The 22,092-nt window shown below is 34.1% G+C and overlaps 1 protein-coding gene across 1 annotated transcript; it reads right to left on the reverse strand.

Moving 5' to 3' along the window:
• Positions 1 to 780: 780 nt before the first annotated feature.
• On the reverse strand, positions 781 to 17,160 carry LOC112033997 (phosphatidylinositol 3-kinase, root isoform). Its single transcript, XM_065763234.1, is given in 19 exon segments — positions 781 to 1,095; positions 1,841 to 2,024; positions 2,109 to 2,256; positions 2,407 to 2,550; positions 3,276 to 3,430; positions 4,741 to 4,878; positions 4,969 to 5,139; positions 5,296 to 5,490; positions 5,936 to 6,057; positions 6,316 to 6,451; positions 7,219 to 7,314; positions 9,322 to 9,469; positions 10,870 to 11,048; positions 14,470 to 14,679; positions 14,786 to 14,944; positions 15,390 to 15,486; positions 15,917 to 15,962; positions 15,965 to 16,012; positions 16,903 to 17,160. Coding segments are annotated over 18 exon segments (2,442 nt in total). The 5' UTR covers positions 17,015 to 17,160; the 3' UTR covers positions 781 to 1,095; positions 1,841 to 1,886.
• Between the last annotated feature and the right edge of the window lie 4,932 nt (positions 17,161 to 22,092).

A 22,092-nucleotide genomic window follows, 5' to 3' on the forward strand; every position in this document is an offset into this window, starting at 1 on the left:
GCTGAAAACTGAAAATTTATTGTTGGAAACACTGCAGTAAAATAATTTTTAAAAGTGTGAATAATGTCGTAGAATCCAAAAATGCATTGGTATGCGCATTTTTGTGTTTTTGTCTGGGTCCTAAATAGTACTGTTGGATCCAATCAAAAATACAAATGCTGGAAACGTGGAAACTGCCGCTATTCAAACTCATGCAAAGGGTCCGTTTGGATTGAACTTATTGTTACTAAAACTGAAAACTAAAAACTGAAAACATCGTAGCAAAATAATTTTTAAATGTGTGAATAATACCGTTGAACCTATTTTTATATTTTTTAGTGCGTAAACAGTAATAAACAGTACACAAACAGTAATTTTTGTCCCCAGTAAACCCTTGTGATGTTACTGTTTACGTGCAGGGAAATAAAAAGAAAAAAAGAAAAAAAAGGAGAAAACGCTGAAATGAAAATGCCGACGCGGAATCCAAACCGGCACTTAATGTCATCTATCATAAATGACATTAACTCTTTTGACAATCTTTAAATTTTATTCTTCCTCTCGTGTACTTAGTCACATGCTAATGCCTCACCCATTTTTTGGGCCCCTTTTGTAACAGATTTGGCCCCTCCACATCTCCAATCTCCCAGACCCACTTCTTTTGGCAGGGAGAGTTTGATCTCATAATCATCTTTTATTTATCTCAAAAGTTATTACCAAAAAATTAAAAAAATAAATAAAAAGAAAAAAAAGACGGTGTGTCACTAAACATTTATTATTGACGCAATAGTAAAGATGATGGGATGAATTCAAATTAGATGTGCAACTTTTATTTACGTGTTACAGAGTTTCTATACATTTCAATAAAGTTATATCATACAAATTTAGATTCAAACCTAAATAAGATAAAGAGAAAAATAAAAGAATTTAGATATACCGTGATATTTAGATCCAAACCTAAATCAGATAAAAAGAACAATTAAAGAATTTATATACACTGATAATCAACTTCACTGCCCCTTTTTTTTTGGGGGTGTGTTTTTCTCCCATCCTTCAGGATGACATTCAAGTCTGCATCTTCAAAAGGTCCATTTCAACCTTAAAATTGCGGCTACTAATCTGAAACTTAAAAGAGAAGGGAAAGCAAAAGAAGTGATTTCAGAAATTCAATTCGTCACTTCACATATTACCAAATTACTTCCCTCAAAATTTTCACATAGGACCAAAGATTCAGTAAAAATTCTAGTAAAAGAGTCCAACTAGGGGGAATTTGGAAAACCCTAAACATGTGCATGCCGTAGATGTGTACAAAAAGAGGTCAGGAGAATATAAACCCATACCAAACTGGTTGGTTGTGATGCAGATATAGTATGTGAAAAAGGTTTGAGATGGTCCTTATACCAAACAATATGACAACTATGGTTCATCCAAATAGAGAGTCAAATATATTGCTTCAAATTCACTAAACAAGGTATTCAAAGAAATAAATTACCATAATTCCTATATGGTTGTTAAAGATGATTGCTATCATATTCTCTATCCTTCTTGTCTGTCTTTTTTAAGATCCATCCAGAGTATCAGCTGGAGAGCTGTCATATTTAACCGGTTAATTATAAACCCTAATAAAAAAAATTTTAAAAATAAAAAAATAATGACAAGATTTGGTTATAAGTTCAACTCAGCTGAAGCTTGTATTTTCAGCAAAACATACAAATTAACTCTTAACTTAATTCATCAGTTATGCCAGAAAAACACAGGTTCATTTCCAGTAAACCTGTTTGGAAAAATATGCAAAAAGTGCAAACTGAAACTTAAAGACACTAGAAATCACTTTTTTTTGATAAGTAAAGACACTAGAAATCACCTGGCTATTTACAAATGCATTTACAAAACCCAAATTGTTTCAGGGATCAGCGCCAGTATTGAGCCCACCGATGAATGGTCTCAACCATTTGAGGAAACAATGCACTAACACTCTCATTGATAAGATCCTGGAAAAAATGTATGCAGGCTTCATCATCCAAGTCTAAGCGGAACTTCTCCTGGAGCTGTATGACATCAACATTCCCAGTTAAAACACAAACAGATGTTTACTATAATTAAAATGAGATTACAAACATAAAGAAACTCACCTTAAGGATTCCCTTCTCAGGGTCAGAGGCTATGTCAGGAATGTTGGAACCCGCCATGAGATGAAACAGATTTAAAATTAGGTTACTAGATTTCCGAAGAATGTTGTATGCCTCACAACAATAGGACTTGAACCTTGTATAATATTGACTGCAGGAGGAAAAAGCAATCAACAATTTGCTCTCTTGTATACTGATTTTTCAGCACCAAACTAAGGGCCTTCGATGTCACAAGTTTAATGCAATTTCATCTGGCAAAGATGACATAAACAAAAACACCAAAGAGTTAAAAACTATTTACCTTTCAGCTCCACCCATAGCCTCAACCATTTCTTTGCAAAGCTTCATTGGCGGTGGAAACGGCTTGGGGTCACGGCCAAGAATGAAACCAAAATCAACATGGAATAGACGCCCATCATCTCTGAGGAGAAGGTTGTCTAGGTGCCTATGGAACAAAAAAACTAATGTCTTAAAATAAAAAATAGTGCTTCGAATTGGCATATTCCAAACGGTCCTAAGAACTGGAAATGTCAACATGCTTTCCTGGTGAACCATCCACCATTTCACAGAGCAGACAATAACAGATACAGAAAATTGTCAATAAAAGGGACTGACTGCATTCGATTCTAAATCGGGGATGAAAAACTCCACACTCAATTTAAATGTTGCAGCATAAAACATGTCCAATGACCAGCAATATCAACTGAACACTAGGAGCGGTTTGATCAAATAAGGGATCAGAACACTCTTATAAACATGAAACAAAAGCAAACCAAACTCTCATAGTTCAAGCCCAGCTCCAACTACTTTGTAAGTGAGGTGAGATACTTATTTCGGTTTGAATAGGGGGTAGACCTTTTTTGGTTGAAGTAGCCACGACTTTGGTAGTAGTCAGTTTAAACACATACACCCAGTCCACTTGCAGCTGTGTTGATAAAAATTACTAAGTTTCATGACTTGCATCAGCACTAAGAAATATATGTAGCAACAGAACTTGAGACAGAAAATGGTTATATGTTTCTAATGATGAAGCATTTTTCACCTTTTAAAAAGAAATGGGATGAATTTTATATAGGGAACAATATAAAGCCATTAAATTTTATAGCTAATCCAAGTACCAAGCTGCACATGTAGATGGTTACAATGAAACCAACTGTAAACAATAGTTACCTGTCTCCAATGCCCAGTATATAAGTGATAACAGAGTAGCCAGCACAGCTTTTTATAAATGTTTCGAGACAGGTAGCTGTAATGCCAAATGGTCCATGCTCATCCGGATGAAACTTCTGGAGATAACTTATAATGCTACGATGCTCCGACAGAATCTGGATACCAAAAAAAAAAACAAACATATCTTAATAACCTACTGCAAAATTTTACATGATACAAGGAGGATAACATATGGTCAAATATACGTGCAAGCATATCTCAAGAATAAATCACATAAGGATATGGATCTAGGTTATCTATAAGATCAGCTACAAAAAATATAACACTGTCTAACTAAAAAAGACCAAAGAATGTTATTGCTAATCAACAAGGTAATGTTTGTGATAAATGTTCCAAAGTCACAATTTTATTTTTTGCAATCTTCAGATTCCATCTAATTTCCTCTCTGAAAATAATTGAAAATTATTAAAGCATGTGCATGTGCTTGGATAAAAATTATGCCAAGAAATCAACTGCCTGGTCCACCAAAATTTCAGCCACTTGTGTAATTTTTAAGCAAGTAGTAGGACTGGTCTCATCATAAGCACCAAGGCACCAACAGCCTCACATAACAAAGTCAACGTTTCTGCGGTCAACATCATCCAAGCACGCTCGACACTAATAATTTAAAATCCCATTCAGGTTGCATTCATAAAAGTAGATACTCTGAAACATTTGTCTGTTCTAGCAGGCTATGTGCTAGTTACACAAAATCCCATATCAAGAATATGTATTTTAATATTATACAATGTCGGTGTAATTGCAAACTTGTTTCATCTTTATAAAAATTATATGATCAATCATAAATTTTCTTCATAAATGTAAGCATGTGCATTTGATTATATAATCTAATAGTTTTTTTTCAAGACACAAATGATATCAGAGTTGATCATCATGCTCCAGGGTTTGCAGCATGTAATCCTGCAATCCAAATGCCCTGGATCTTGCCTCTGATTAATGAACTTGATTACAAAATACTTGATCATGTGATTAATATAAATAATTTAAAACTTCAAAATCAAGAATGACATCTATTTTCTGTTAAATGTGAGCAATTTTTGTGAGAAATTGCATCTTTTAGCCATATAAAGTATATATAATTGACTAAAATAACCACAATTAAATATAAAAATACTCATATCTCTCTTGAAGATGTTTTCCTTCCATTATCACATATATACTAATAAAAAATCACAAATATTTAGTGGCAATATTTGTGAAATTCACAACATTTCCAAGAGAACAAAAAGGACAATCAACATTGATAGAATCTACCATGCCATATTCCTATTATTTAACATTTAATGATCATCATCAAAATATTAAGATAAGAATGATGCCTTGAAAGTGAAATTTATAGAATACAAAGTAAATGGTATTGTACACAGTAGTCATATCAATGAAGCAACTTCAGAGGATATAATACCTGTGCCAAAGAACGGGATGGTATGAATTCCAACATGCCTTCATCTTGTCCAGTTGCTAGAACCTTATATGGAGTTAAGTGCAGATCAAGATTTTCCAATTTAAGCAATCGATCCATGAGCGATACCATTTGAATAACCTACAGGAACCGCATATCCATATAACCTCAGTCATGTTGTCACATGCACATCTGTGAGTCAAAGAAAGAGAGGGAATGTTTAATAGCTACCAGTTGGTCTTGACGAATATCATCTCCCTTCTTAAATATGATTTTGCAACTTCCACCATTTGCTGTTCGGAAAGTCAGGCGCAAGGGATGCAATGCACTTTTGAATATTGATGACTCAGATGGCACAATCCCAGTAATAAGGACATTTGGAGCCATTGGTGATCGAATCGGCTGAAAATGTGGCAAGCTAACAGAATTTAATATAACTGATAAAATTTGAGCAGCTTCCAAGAATTAACCAGATACAATAGGTCAAGTTGATTAAGCCCTAATTGTTTGATAGATGAGTTGAACAACAGGCAAAAAGATTGTTAAATTGAATAATACCTCTTCAAAATAGGTAAGTTCACTAAGAAGACCAGAAAGCAGCTGTCTAAGCTTTTCGATCTTCTTCTGAGTATTTCCGCGTACATTTCTTACATCTCTCATAATTGAACACAACTGAGCAGTCAATTCTGTCTGACGTACCAAACTTTGCCACAGTTTAAATCCATCTTCATCTCCATTTACACCAGCTGCCAACTGTCATAAAGTGGACATAATTATAAGACTGTAGAGATGCTCAATTATACATTCCCAAAACCACAAAGACATTCATTCATACCATCAAGCTTACATTGGGATGATACCGTTTTCATAGACAGTTACATTTGATAGAGAATAATGTTCCACACAGCAATTGTCATGTATGACAATTAAAATATTTTCATAGAATGAGTATTTATAACTTCTATCCTTTTATATTCCTATGCTAGAAGCAGCAGATGTAGCTAAAGGAAGATATTTTCATGTTTTAGATTATTATAAGTTCTGAATACCCAAAGAAAGATTTGTTTGCACTTTATCAACTGGATACAGATAAGGGCATACATTACATATCCTAATAATAAAAACAAAAACCAATATGATACTTATCCTGATCAGAATAGACAAAACACTCAAAAAATGAAAGTTAATGACCCCAAACCTTCATCATATTCTCTTCCAGAATTTCATGGGTACAATAGAAACGTTTGGCATAGGCTGGATCATGAAGCTCCACAGCAACATACCAGCGAAGAAAGCTAGCAAACTCGATATTGCGTAATGCTGTCAAAGTTCATGGGAACTGTCAGATGCCACAACAATTTAACTGCAATGTGTAGCACTTAAACATGTACACACACACCCACACACACCCATGAGCACGCACAATATACGTGAACATTACAGTGTGTACCACTTTGCACAAGGACATAAGAAAGGCAAGATTTTATCACAAATGCGCATGCACATGCGTTGCACAAGGAAATGATAAAGGAGAGATGCTATCACACACACAAAATATGTGTACAACATAGTGCATACCACGTTGCACAAGGAAATGAGAAAGGCGAGATTTATCAGAGCGCTCAAACCGCAGAGCCTGAACCAATTGAAGTAAATAACACTGGAGCTCTTCATCATCAGCTCTTTCAAGAACACTAACAGCATATGCACGTACCTGTTAAGAGGTACTACAATTAAGCATTATCATTAAGAAATAAAATGTGTGAGATATTACACCCTCCGTTCCAAATTGTTAGTCCTCTATTTTATTTTGGGATGCAAAAATGAAGTCCTATAAATTTCCTACTTATGGTTTACTTTATTTAATTGTTCAATACCCATATGGGACAGAGGGAGTCCTACATACATCAACCATGAATTATTACATCTATTTTTCTCTCTTAAATTGTAAGATTTCTTAGAAAGACATTATTGTAATAACTCTTAGTATTAACATTGATTGGCTCAGTCCAACTTACTGCAACCACATCAGAGGCCTGACTAGAGTAAGGTGAAATATTAATAAATCAGGATATCCTATCTGTGAAAATGAGGAAAAAACCTGTCTTGATCTTCTTTTCAGCTATTATGTGGGTGTCAAGTAAAAAATTCACATTAACTTTTGCAATGGCTCTACTGAGTCCAACATGCTTCCAATTAGAAAGCACAGAGCTATTATTTTTCTTTGATAACTACCTACTACAACTTGTCTGAAGGTGGAATATCAAAGAAAATACGTTAGTACCTACTATAACTGATCAGAAAAATGGCTGGCAGGGTGACATCAATCAAAATTGACACCTTTAATCCATTAATTGAAGCACAAATGAAATTAGTAACCATATGTAAGCGCATGTATGTGTATGTAGCCATTCATAGAGAGTGAGAAAGGAATTCATTGAGAAAATTGTTAAACAAAGGCCTTATCCTTCAGGCACGTACCTCTTCACTTTCAAAAACAGGAGATAGAAGCTCAAGCGCATCACTGACATCAATCATTACCCACTTACCCATCAATTCTAATGCCTGTTTTGCTTCCTGCACATACATTGACACAAAAAATCTTTTAGAATGATCTAGATCTTTGAGTACTTTGAACTTTGGTGATACTGCATTTCTGCTGTTTTCTGCAGCTGGTAGTCTATTTTAATTAATCAGAATAAAAATGTCTCATTAACCTAAACTTGTTCCTTAAAGAAAATACAAGCATGAGAGAGAGAGAGAGAGAGAGAGAGAGAGATGCAATTTTATTGGTAAAAGATGGCATACAAAAATAAAAGTATAAACTGATGCATAATTTATATTAAAATTAGTTAACTATACAGTAATCTACAATAGAGTGTTATAATATGTGAAAGACAGTCAAATGACGGATAACTGGAGGCATACCATCAAAAGTACAGTACCTGAGACCTGAAATTTATCCCATCTCCATTGGGTGATTATACATGGTATGGCTAGGGGGAGCCTCCCCGTTTTTGCTTCATTGTGACTAGAATGGCAAATGAAAGAAACAATATAACGATACTACTGGAAGACTAGCACACTGGATCTCTGCCCCTAAACCTAGTACACCAGGTTCCAAGTTCCATTTTGTGTCCATATCCTCAAGGTAATAATTTTGAACACAAGATTTCTAACTCAAGGGCATGAGGGAGCACATGCTATAGCACGAACTCGTAGTGTAAACTAACAAAGGCAGTGACATCACCTGAAAATTAAGGTGCAGTGAATGAACTACTTTTTTTGTTCAAAAACAAGTCAGGACAAGTCCCTGCTTCACAGTTTAATTTTCTTGAACTACATTGATTTTTTATGCTAATATGTCAAGAAAGAAAGAACCATCTTAATTTTCATCTGATAATGAGTTTTTTATTTTATTTTTTATAATAAATATCTGAATGAGTATTTCTATCAGTGAATCACTTAAGGACAAATCCTGAGCTTCTATATGTTTACATGTTTGAGGATATGAACATTCTTGAAATAACTTGTCCCGAGAATAGAAAGGAATAAAATTCCCACTTATGAGGTCTTTCAGACTGATCTTCCCCCAAAGAACACAGTTCAAAACCCACTTATAATTGCTAAATCAGCACGGTATCAATCAACAACATAGCTAGAAGCTCTACGGCATTACAAGTCTCTTGCCTAAGGGGTAGGCTAGAGTCAATCCTATTTACACAGTTCTCCTTTCCTGGTAAAGCTTTAAAGCACCCATCCACTATCAGCAAGGTTTCAAAGGTGCATGGTGACTTCAAGTGATGATGATATTGAAAATGGTCTCAAGTTATGGCAACTTGTCAAGCACCATATTCAGACTGCTTCAAGTTAGTCATATAGTCATGTTTTAAAAATTGGATGTTCCCTTGCTGATTTGTTTGATCATTGTAGTTTGGGTTCTTGATAGTACATTTCCAGTGTACATGGTTCTGTTTTATTCTTAATAAAATTTTCGATACTTGCAAAAAAAAAAAAAAAAAAAAAAAAAAGGGATGCCACTACAAAATCTCACAAATGTCTATAATGTGGACTGTTAATTAAAACAAGCATTTATGTCATTCAAATAATGATCTAAGTTTTCCACATTTGGAATATAAGTTAAAGACATAATAGCTTTTTCCATATTATGCCATTACATGTAATTTGTAATTCTCTTAGAGGAAGCCTTACGCACATGAGCATTCACATCAAAAAATATATAGAAGATAAGTTAAATCAGAAGAAGAATGTGAAAAGCAGATGCTGAAACAATCTTGATAAAAGACAGAGGATAAATGATACAATAAAGAAATAAAAGGATATAGATTAACCACTCTATCAATATCTAGTTCAAATTCTGACCACCACCACCTACCTTTCTACCCCTCTTGATTAGTGGGGGGACGCTTAAATATACAGATGGGCCAATAATATAATAAAAGATATACACAATAAAAGACGTGATGGAAAAACAAGTAATGAACGAAACTAAGTCTTTAAAGCTTCAGTAATACTGTCCATAAATAATTGGGAAAAAAAAAAAAAAAAAAAAAAAGGGCTGACCTGAACATCACTCCATTCAACACATCGGAGAAACTTTGTGAGAGCCCTTTTCTCAGACATCAATGAAAAACGGAATTTCCAAAGTAGCTGCCTCTCATCTCCACTCAAAGTCCTTGTCGGTGGGTACTTTAGTATTCTTTGTATTGACCTTCAACAAGGAGTATGCAAAAATGATATAATTTAAAAAAAATAAATAAATAAGAATTTCAATGAACAAAAATGATGGTAAAAAATGAAAGGAAAAAAGTAAATCTAGTTATAGCTATCATTTGAATTTATCCAAATGTAATAATGTGTTTTAAATGCATAACTCCAGCAAGATCCAAAATCATAAATTTTGAAGAATTTAAGTAGTCTTTCACACAGGATTTGGCTTTCTGAGTCCCATGTATTACATTTCAAATACATTTCTTTTTCCTTTCAATTTGATACCTTTAGTAAAAAAAACCTTATTTAAAATTTTAAAAAAAAAAAAACATACTTTTACATAAATGCTTAATGTATTCCTAGTAGGCATGACACTTGGTTGTTTTCAGGTGATTTAAGAGCCATTTGTTCAGGACTGTATTACTCCACATATTAATATTTTTAGATTAAGGAAGATGATTTGAAGGTCTAAGTGCTAATTGCAGACTTTGAACCTGAAGTCAAACAAGAATATTAGTTCAGACCCTTCTTCAAGATAAAGAGGTCAGGCCTATCAAAAACTGGCCAACCAGGAACAGCTTTCCAACTTGTTCACAATAGGCAATTAGTGTTAAAAAACAAATTAAATGCAATACCAAAACCTTTGATAACTTTAGGAAAGTACTTAAACATATAGAAAAATTTATGTTTAAACTTTTCTATAAGACACTAAAGTCAGAGGCAAAGTAAAACCTGTTTAGCTTGAGCATAGTAGGGCCAAAGTTTGCCAGTTCTAGCATAGTCACATGACAGTTAAGGGGTCAAACATGATTTTCCTAAGCAAGGCTCAATTATCCAACCTAGTTAACCAAGCTTTATCCACCAACCCACCTTAAATACATATCGACAAACAAACAACTTATTAGATAGTCCCCTCATATTTTATAAAGAATGATGAAGACGTTTACAGTTCTGATTACCTAGGGCTTCCTATAACACAAATATTATCACAAACAAATTCCTACTACACAAAACCATCATTTGCTTTGAAGTTCCTAGATTCAACCACAATCAAATATATTAAATTATTAATGTTTCAGCAGCCAAACTGCTTTCTATCAAGAAGCGAGTCAGGCGTCTCAACATATATGCCTATACATGATTCCTTTCCTTTTCTTTTTTTTTCAAAGTAATAAGTTTCATTAAAAAAAATGAATCCAAAAAAAATAAACCAATAATTTCTAAGGAGGATATTGAGAAAAATAAAACGAAAGTAACCAATAATTTGAGTTTAACCCAATTGAATCTTGATGTAAGAATTTCAAGCATACTTATAAATAAATTTCAGATAAGTAAGCATACTTATAAATAAATTTTTGATAAGTAAGCTTACTTATAAATAAATAATAAATTCAAGCTTACTTTCTCTCATTCGAGCTTGGTTTAAGATCCCTGTCAATAATACCACGGGTTAAACTCCTAGCGAGCTTTAGTTGCTTGTGCTCAGAGGGATTTATCTTTCCCACTTCTGGGTCCCAGACAATAACAATTTCATTTGTTGTCGTTAGAGGAGATGGTAATAAGAAATTTGCTCCTGTTTCCTATATTTCCAACAAAAAAAGATTACTTCATATTAAGAATAAAAGTGAAAATGAAGTTGCTACCATGTATAAATCTTGGATCAATAATTTAACAAAAAAAATCTTGGATCAATAGAAGAATAGAAGATAAGAGTCAATCCACACTATAAATCTGAAATAAATTCAATTACATGGCATTTCAACAAAAAACCACAACCAAAATCCAAGTCATTTTAAGATGTGATAAAATTTAAGATCAAGTTCACAAGTGCCTAATCTAAATGCAGGCATAATTAAAAACCTATGGGTTTTTTGAGAGCTCCAGAGGGTTGAGACAAGGTGATCTATTGTCTCCTTTGTTGTTTTTTTTGGTTATGGAAGCCTTTGGAAGAATGTTGGATAAAGCTATCAATGAAGGTTGCATGTCGTCGCATGTCAGGCTTTAGTGTGGGTAATTTAGGGGGAAGATCCTTGGATCAATGAAGGTTAAATGTCGTCGCATGTCAGGCTTTAGTGTGGGTAATTTAGGGGGAAGATCCTTGGCAGTGTCTCATCTCCTCTTTGCGGATGACACTCTAATTTTTTGTGATGCTGATCTAGATCAGATTTTGATTCTCCATATGATCCTTATTTGGTTTGAGGCAGTTTTTGGTCTAAAGATAAATCTAGGCAAGTCAGAATTGGTTCCTGTTGGAGTGGTGCATAATATTAACTTATAGTTGAATGTCCTTGGCTGCATCAGATTTTGATTCTCCATATGATCCTTATTTGGTTTGAGGCAGTTTTTGGTCTAAAGATAAATCTAGGCAAGTCAGAATTGGTTCCTGTTGGAGTGGTGCATAATATTAACTTATAGTTGAATGTCCTTGGCTGCATCAGATTTTGATTCTCCATATGATCCTTATTTGGTTTGAGGCAGTTTTTGGTCTAAAGATAAATCTAGGCAAGTCAGAATTGGTTCCTGTTGGAGTGGTGCATAATATTAACTTATAGTTGAATGTCCTTGGCTGCATCAGATTTTGATTCTCCATATGATCCTTATTTGGTTTGAGGCAGTTTTTGGTCTAAAGATAAATCTAGGCAAGTCAGAATTGGTTCCTGTTGGAGTGGTGCATAATATTAACTTATAGTTGAATGTCCTTGGCTGCAAGCAAGGTACTCTTCCAATGAAATATTTGCCTATTTGGGTCTTTCTTTTGGTGCTAAATTCAAGAATAAGACAATATGGAACCCAATTTTGGAGAAGATGGAAACGAGATTAGCGGGATGGAAACATTTGTATCTGTATCACTTTAATCAAAAGCACTCTATCTAATTTACCCACCTATTTTCTATCTGTATTTCCTATGCCTGTTGTTATGGCTAACAAAATTGAGAAACTTCAACGGAATTTCTTATGGAGTGGCATTGGTGACAAACCCAAATTTCATTTGGATAAATGGGCTACTGTTTATTCTCCCATTTCTTCGGGTGGCTTGGGGATAAGAAAGGTAAGACTTTTTAATGAAGCTTTGCTTGGGAAGTGGCTATGGAGATTTGGGATTGAGAAGGATGCCCTTTGGAGGCAAGTGATAGAGGTGAAATATGGATGTGTGTGGGATGGCTGGTGTACCAGATCTGTTAATGGTCCATATGGTGTTGGTTTGTGGATTTTTTTTTTTTTTTTTTTGATAAGTGACATAAAGATTTTATAAAAATATATAAATAAATAACATAGCCCAGTACATAGGAAATGTACTAAAAGGGCAAAAACATCAAGATACCAAGTTACAAAGATCAAGAAAAACAAGAAGGGAAAGACAGAAAAAAATGGTAAAACTAAACACCATTTAAGAAGAGTAAAAAAGACAAAAGACTTAAACTCAAAAATGGACCATTCGCATCCCTCAAAACTTCTAGCATTCCGTTTCCACCATATACACCACGTCAAACAGTGCGGCACAATCCTCCATATATCTATATTGTGATGTCACTTGAAATTGCATGACCAAGAATCCAACAAATCCACTACCCTTTGCAGCATCACCCAACAACACCAAACAAGCAAAAGACCATACTCCACATCTCATATGCATAGGATAGTGAAGGAGGAGATGATCTACAGATTCCCCACACCTTTTGCACATATAACACCACTCCGGTACAACAATATGCCTCTTCCGAAGATTATTAGTAGTTAAAATCTTGCCTAAAGAAGCAATCCAAGAGAAAAAAGCAGCCTGAGGAGGAACCTTCAATTGCCACACCATTTTCCACGGGAAAGATACGACAATAGAAGGGGAGAGAGAATGATAATACCCATGGCCTTCTTTTGACTCTATATTCTGTATGATATTGGCGATGGGTCTTGGGTAAAGTTTTGGCAAGACCGTTGGTATGGTGAGACATCTCTTGCAATCAACTATCCTAAATTGTTTATTTTTGCTGAGATAAGGAGGCTAGTGTGGCTACAATTATGAAGTCCACTAATGGAGTCCTCTTTTGTGATGTAAGTTTCTTTAGGGGTGTGCATGCTCGGGAATTAGAGGCTACATCAGATATCATGGATAACATATATGGTTCTTCAGTAAGGGGTTTGGTGAGGATAAGATGTGTTGGAAACCTGATAGATATAAGGGGTTCATGATTAATGATTATTATAGTATTTTAGTGGGCTCTAATGACTACTGTTTTCCTTGGAAAGTATTTGGAAACAGAAGATTCCTTCTCAAGTTGTTTTCTTTGTTTGGACTATTGCTTTAGGGAAATGTTTGACGATTGAAAATTTACGAAAAAGGAAGGTTTGGATATTGGATTGGTGCTACACGTGCACGTGTAATGGTGAATCGGTTGGCCATCTCTTTCTTCATTGTTCAGTTGCTATGGATCGGTGGTCTATGGGTTTGGGTTTATTTGGAGTAAGCTGGGTTATGCCGCAATCTATTGTGGGGCTACTAGCTTGTTGGCAAGGCAAGTTTGTTCATCATCGAAATGGTCATATATGGTAAATTGTTCCCATTGTTTAATGTGGTCTCTTTAGAGGGAAAGAAATAGTAGGTGTTTTGAAGATAACAAGAGATCCATACCAGAACTCAAGTTTTTTTTTTTTAGGAACTTTATTGGATTGGTTGGTTGCTATGTGAAACCAATCATTCTCTTCTTTTCTTGATTTCCTTGATTCTTGTAATTTTTGTACTTGAGTTGTTGACCACTTGTACATTCCCTGTGTACTAGGGTGTTCTTTTTTGATATCAATAAAACTTATTACTTATAAAAAAAATAATAATAAAATGATTCTATCCCAAAAAATATGAACTACTTGATAGAAGTAAACTCATAAAAAATACTAAGGATGCAAAGATACTCATCAGTCTCATGACACATGCACAGACAGTACAGTGTCAAAAGCAATTAAATAATTATCAGGCAACAAATAAATTTGTGAATTGCAGATGGGCACTACCTGAAAAACAACCCGATGTTCAAAGCTACAGAAATCAACAATCAGGTACAGATGAGAACCTCCATTTTTAGAGCTTTCACGCTCTTTGATTCTCTCCTTAGCTTTAATTGTGAGGCGGTCCAGCCAATCAACACGTTGAATCTGTCCCCTCTCGTACTTATTCTCAAGCTTTTCCAACCGCTCCAACTCTCCACGCTCATGCCGCGGGACCTATATGAAAACAAACCACACTATAGAGAAAAAGATCTAACTATTTCATAAAACTAGCATGGCAAAGAGCTTGAAATGTGATATCCTAATAAAGTGGTAAGAAAACCTTTCCAGGAGTAGTTGTAGGAAAGGACCCATCAGCTTCTTTTCCTGGCCAAAGCCTAAGCTTTTGCTTCCCTGTTTTGAGTTGTTTCTTGCTGTTAAAGAGAAGAATTGTTGCTCCACCAATTAATCCCTCATCTTTCTCACACGAAACATCCCAAACCTATATTCCCAGTAAGATTTAGGATAAAATCTCAGCTTTTAGGATCTCAATAGTGGGGGAAAAAAGGAAACTGATATGTATTAAAACTAGCACAATAACCAAGATATATAACTGACTACACTATGATGGAAATGTAGAGCAACAAAAGGGTGAGCACTGAGTAGGACCACAGAAGATGTGGACCAAAAAAGAATAGTCATGCATCTACAACATTTACATTTACTGCTAAAAATAAAACCTCTTGTTTACACTCTAGTGATTGCTAACAATGCAACAAAACATTCAAGGTACAGTAGAAGGCAGCCACTAAACTGAACCATGCCTTTGCCTGAATTCTTTAGGATAGCTAAATGAGTCTAAAAGGAGCATGATGATAAGTTCACCTGACTTTATACAATGATGAATTGGAAATAACAACAACATAAGCAGATTATTGCCAACCTACCGTTAAAGCAAGTTGTGAGTGAACAGTTAAGTCTCGATATTTTGTGCTCAATGTTATGAGTTCATTCCAGCAATATGGAGGTCTGGTTGATTCCAACCTGGCAACAAAAATTAAATTCAATAGATATAAGACAGCAATAGGATTGATATTGTTTTAAAAAGAAAAATGCAATAAAATTCAATTGATATGACAGAAGTAGCATGATTTCAACCCGTAAGATCTTGCATTCTACCAATGCCTAACAGCCTAAATAAAATTTAGGGGAAAAAATTATGAAATTAAAAGTCGATAAAACAGGAAATTAAATTACAAGTACATCCAAACTCATGTTGAGGGGTGAAAGGGGAAGAAAGACAAGAAATTAAAATATATATATATATATATATAGAATATGCACATTCATGCGCTTGCTTGTATACGTGGATGCCATTCTTCCCATATGACCAGCTGAGACAGACCTCGCCACAAAATTGAAAACTCTTTTTTATTCCTGAGAATGTTAAGCACAAAAAGAATTCATGTAAAACCTTGTTCTTGTAGGAAGGCCAAATGGAGCACCATCAATGTACACGTGCACTCAACATATAGCTCTGCCCTCCTCTCCTCTGTAGCGGACTCAGTTTCTGCAGGGAAGTTAATAGCACACAGTTTAGCATAAAGTTGTAACGGTTTAAAAATGCATTACCGTATTGTGTATTGCTCACATCACTGATCTATAGCATTTTCAACAGATTATCAAGTAAAACTACAGATGATAAACAGTCAGTATCATTTCAAATTCAAACTAGCTTGTACAAAAACAGCAGATTGCAGAAAAGACTTGTAAACCTAACTTTATTAGGAATTACACATGCACCCGATGGGTCTTAAACCAACGACCTCACTAGAGCTTATTGACACTAATGATTTGCAAATTTGGGTAAATTATTTAAATTCGCTATCAAAAATATGGTAGAATATGCATATTGCTCCATTTTAGTAGAAGGTAATTCATTGACCTATTTATATACTTTTTTTTAGAGAGTTTCAACCTATAGCATTCGCTCCTGATAATAGCTCTTTATCATCATATTAAACACCTATCGATTTTTGGTATAGGCAAAAATTGAACCTAAATCTTTTATTTAACCATCAAAGAATTTACCAACTTTTTCAGTTGAGTTAAATAGAACCCACACCTATATATTTAGTATTTCTAACTTAAATTTTGCTATTATGATACAATAAATTTTTTTTAAAAAAAGTTTATTACATTTTTCAAAGAAGTAATTAACATTCAGTCATTTATTGAAATCTAAGTTGGGGCACAAAATTAAGGGGATCAGCTTAGTCTTTATATTGAGCTTCTACTTTAATTCTCTAGTATAAATATAGATAAAGCACACAGAAATAAATAATTTTCAAAGCACATAAATCAATAATAAAATTCAATTAGCCCCCATAGACTGAAAATTTTCTGGGTAACCAAACGGAACGTAAGAGATTTAATTATAGAAGAAGAAGAAGAAGGCACCTGAATTGGTTGACTTGATTGGGGGCAAAATACCTTCCAATTTTTCAATGGAAAAGGTTACTGGGAGATTTATGTCGCACGACAAGAAGAACCGGAACTCGTTCCCGCTCATATTTGCTTGCTTGCTTGCCACCTCTTCCTCTTCTTGCTTTGATTTGTTATATTTGGTTTTGATTTAAGGTATTTGAGTTTGAATTGGTTTTATTTTGGGCATTTGGGTTTAAATTGGTTTGTGGGGGTATCAACTATCAAGAGGTGTCTTGTTAACGAATATTATAATATATATATTTGGTATCAACTTAAGTTTTTTTTTTTTTTTTTTTAATGTATATATTTTTGGTAATTAAGAATATTATAAATTAAAGAGATGGGCCGTGGGCGGGGAGAGGGCCTGAAAGTCTGATGCTTAGCGGACCATCAAAGCAGCCCAATGTGCACCTTTATGGGCTAGGAAGTTAAATAATATATATTTGTTTACAAAACTAAAATCCCGACAAGGGAGAAGTGAGACCCTTCAAGTAAGCCGTCGCCTGCTCTTACTGTAATGGTCACTTTATAAATACAAATTTTTATGGATGAGAGGCAAAGGTTAGTGGCAGAGCCACATTATAACTGAAGGGGATCATGGTTCCTCCAAATCTTTTTTGAATTCACAGGAATGTAATTTACGAGTTTGACTAGAAACTATTTCTTCTTTTCTTCTAACTTTCCTCTAGTACTTCACAAATTTGTAAGTCCAAAAATACTTTACTATTTGCTCTAATTCCAAGGAGACCACACGTGTATGGTTTTAAAATTATACACCTCAAAAGCAAAAGGTGATTTTCACAATATTTTCACAATAAATTATGAGAAATGTTATGTTTACAATATTTTCAAAATTTGTTCACAACAAATTTTAAATGGTAGGTTGTTATTGGTTGTTATGGATGGGTAAAAAAAGTAATTTAAGTTGTGGATTCAAATTAGAACCAATAACAACTTACTACATATGATTTGTTGTGAAAATGTTGTGGACGTAGCACTCTTCATAAATTATAATTGGTAAATTGTTATTAATTCTAATTTAAATTTACAATTAAAATTAATTTTTTGCTCATTAGTAATTACCAATAATAACCTGTCACTTAGCATTTATTATGAAAATATTGTAAAAATATTGTAAACATAGCATTTTAAAAAAAATATTAAAATGGCAATAATATTTTGTTGAAATGATAAATATACTATATTATATAGCATATGTAGTGGGGTAAACATTGGGCTTTATTATAAATACTGGCTCCATTTCAAGCAGTGGCCTACATGCAGGAAACAAAAACAACATGGACTGGCCTGTTCTAACAATAGATACAAAACCTCAGACTATTGTAGTGCTTTGAAATGAGATATTTTTGTTCAAATTTAGTTGCTTTTGCAACAATCAAAACAAAGGAAAATAAATAAATTTAATAACACACAATCAATGATGTAAAAGAATTAATTGAAGGATATTTGCATTTTTATTTTATTAAAACGATATTTGCATTATTAAGCAGGCATAAAACATGCCTATATGTATCAGTCATTATATCATGTAAACACATATAATATGATCAAATCACTAACCACTCTTATTGTCTTTCTATCTTGTCTATAAAGTAAAACACTAAAGATTACAAATTTTAGTAACAAAAATTATTGAAATATTGGAGGAAACTAATAACAAATTAGTGATATTTGTGTTAGTACGATTTTAAAATGCACCACATATCGAGAACTCAATTAGTTATAATAAAACCTAAAGAGCAAAATCAGTTATTTTGTCATTTTTTATTTTTTTCATTTGGTTTCAACTTTTGTGTTTTGTAAGAGTTTGATTTCCACAAGAAGAGTTTGAGTTAACCAAAAAAATCAAAAGAGCTTGATTTGCACGTGTTGAAGCTGAAATGGTAGTTCAACGTCAAACAATGAAGAAGCAGACCAACAACAGTAACAAAGAGTTTAAGTGTAAAATGGCAAAGAAGCAAAAGAAAGGAAAGGGCTAAACGCAATGTTTGAATTAGTGGAGAGTTGGTTACTTATTCTGCCACGTGTCATTGTATCATTGGTGGATAGTTTTGACAGTTAGTTATTGAATTTAGACGCCAATTGTTAGTCTCTGTTTTTCATGTATATAAGCAGTTGTAAGCTAATTATCTTGTAACTAGTTTAGTAACAGTTTCTTGATTAGTAAATGTAAGTTTTCTTTTCTCTCTCAAAGCTATCTTCGAGTTCTCTATGATAATATATTTTTACATGGTATTAGAGCAAATTTTCCTTCACTTTCCTTCCAACTAAACAAAGTTTTCTTTCTGAATTAGATTTTTTCTTAGATTTCATGGCTTCAGATTCATCGAATGTACCTTCGTCTTTAACTGTACCACCTACAAGTGCAATTATGGTAGATGAATCTACCAATAATCCTTTCTTTTTACCAGCAAATGAGAATCCTAGTTTGATTCTCACATCTCAACCTCTCACTGGTCTTGAGAATTACATGAGTTGGGCAAGATCTATGTTTTTGGCTTTGAGTGTTAGAAACAAGTTTGGATTTGTGAATGGTTCAATTCTAGAGTCAGATCCAACCTCACCTTTGTTCAATTCTTGGAGTAGATGCAACACTATGATCCTCTCATGGCTAACCAATTCACTTAGTCCTGATCTCAAGGCAAGTGTGATGTACATCAATTCTGTAAAAGACTTGTGGATTGATCTTAAAGATAAACTATCTCAGGAGAACACACTAAGATTGTTTGAGCTTCAAAAGAAGATTTCACACTTGGTTCAAGGTTCACTCTTGGTGAGTTCCTATTTTACCAAATTCAAGACTTTGTGGGATGAATTTTTCAATTATCAACCTTTCACAGTTTGCACTTCTGCTTATGTTTGTGGTTCTAAGTCATCTCAGTTAGATGCACAGCATAAAGAACATGTATTTCGTTTCTTAATGGACTTGAATGATAGCTATGGAAACTTCATTGGACAAATCTTACTCATTGAGCTTTTTCCTTCTCTTAGCAAAGTGTATTCTTTGATTTTGCAAGAAGAGAAAAGGAGTATAGGAAATACTGTTAATATGGTTCAACAATTGGATGATGTGGCAAAGTATGTGAATAACAATAGATCTTTTCAAGAAAATCAAGGTCATAACAAAGGTGGTGGGAAAGGAAAGAGGGAAAGACCTTTTTGTACTTACTGTGGTTTTATTGGACATATAGCAGATAAGTACTATAAGCTCCATGACTACCCTCCTAAATACAAGCCTGAAGGGGGTAACAAGCCAATGGCTAATCAAGTTTCAGGCAATTTTGGGTTTGATGCTAATTCCACTGTTCAATCCAGTGGATTGCCTAATTTTGGAGTCCAATCTGACAGCATGTTTCAGAATTTGGTGAATACTCCTCTTGGTGTTCAATTTGGTTTTCAGAATGCTATTGCAAGTACACCTTTTGGTGTTGCACAAGGTGCATTTGGTAGTTCTTTTGGTAGTTCTTTTCTACAGCAGAGTCCTCAATCTTTTCAGACTCAATGCTCCATCTCTCAGGCTCAATGTGAGCAATTACTCACATTTCTAAAAGGGTATGTAGGTGTAGGCTTAAGCATTTGCACTCAGACCAGTCAAGTTGCATCTGTCATGGCTCTTAATACCATTTCTACCCCACTACAGACATCCACACCTGTCACACTTCAATCATCCTTGCCTTCTACTTCCAATTCAGCTTCTTGGTATTCTAATTTCTCAGGTAATCCTTTTTGGATTCCACCTATTTTTTCTCATTCAGTGTTTTTTACTCAAGTAGTAGATATGATTACTTATAAATCTAATTCTTGGATTATAGATACTGGAGCCACTAATCATATGGTTCATTTAGTGACTCAACTTACCTCTATTACTTTAATTGTCAATACTTGTGTCTATTTACCAAATGGGGAACAAACTTTAATCACACATGTGGGCACTGTGCATATTTCTTCTACTCTTATTTTGACTGACATTTTGTGTGTTCCATCTTCTGGTTTTAACTTGATTTTAGCCAGTAAAATTACTAAAAATCTGTTTTGTTGTCTCATTTTTCTTGGTCATTGCTACTTTATTTAGGACCTTGCTAAATGGAGCATGATTGGTCAGGATAGAGAAAGTAATGGCTTCATGACTTGTATCTGTTGGACTCTTCCAGTTAGCAAAGCTCTTATTACTGCTACTAGTCCTCTTCCAAGCACATATTTATGGCATACTAGATTAGGCCATCTTTCATTTTCTAAACTTCAATTGTTGAAAAATGTTGTAAACATTGATATTTCTAATAAAGTTTCATGCTAATCATGTATCTTCTACCCTTTTTGAATTGATTCATTGTGACCTTTGGGGTCCTTTTGCTACTTACCCTGTTGAAGGTTACAAATACATTTTTACTATTGTGGATGATTTTTCAAGATGCACTTGGGTTTATCTTCTCAAACTTAAATTAGATACTCAGGTTTTACTTCCAAGTTTTGCTAATATGGTTAAAACTCAATTTAATAGCAACATTAAGACCATTAGAAGTGATAATGGTACAAAATTTTACCTTAAAGACTTCTTTCACTCCAATGGTATCTTGCACCAATTATCTTGTGTTGATACTCCTCAACAAAATGCCATTGTTGAAAGGAAGCATCAGCATATACTTAATGTTGCTAAAGTTTTGAGATTTCAATCTAAGGTTCCCTTGTGTTTTTGGGATGACTACATTCTCATTGCAGTCCACTTGATAAATAGGGTTTCTTCCAAATCTCTAGATAACAAAAGCCTTTATGAAATGCTTTTTCATACTCCACCATCTTATGTACATCTTAGGAGTTTTGGTTGTTTGTGTTTTATCTCCTCCTCACCTAATCATAGGCACAAATTTGCACCTAGGGCCAGGAAGTGTGTGTTTTTTTGGGCTATTCACATAGCATTAAAGGCTACAAAGTATTAGATCTTGATTCCAATTCTGTTTTCATGTCCAGGGACATTGTTTTCTATGAGTTTATTTTTCCTTATGCATCTACTTCTCATCCTTCCACTTCTTACTTAGATGACTTTGTTTTTCCTTATGCAACTTCAGATGTTCCTTGTACCACTAACTTTGGTTCTCCTTTACTTTCTTTCATTACTCATGATCATTCTAATTCCAATGACACTTC

Source organism: Quercus suber, unplaced genomic scaffold (assembly GCF_002906115.3).
Source record: "Quercus suber isolate HL8 unplaced genomic scaffold, Cork oak 2.0 scaffold_498, whole genome shotgun sequence".
NCBI classification, from domain to species: domain Eukaryota; kingdom Viridiplantae; phylum Streptophyta; class Magnoliopsida; order Fagales; family Fagaceae; genus Quercus; species Quercus suber.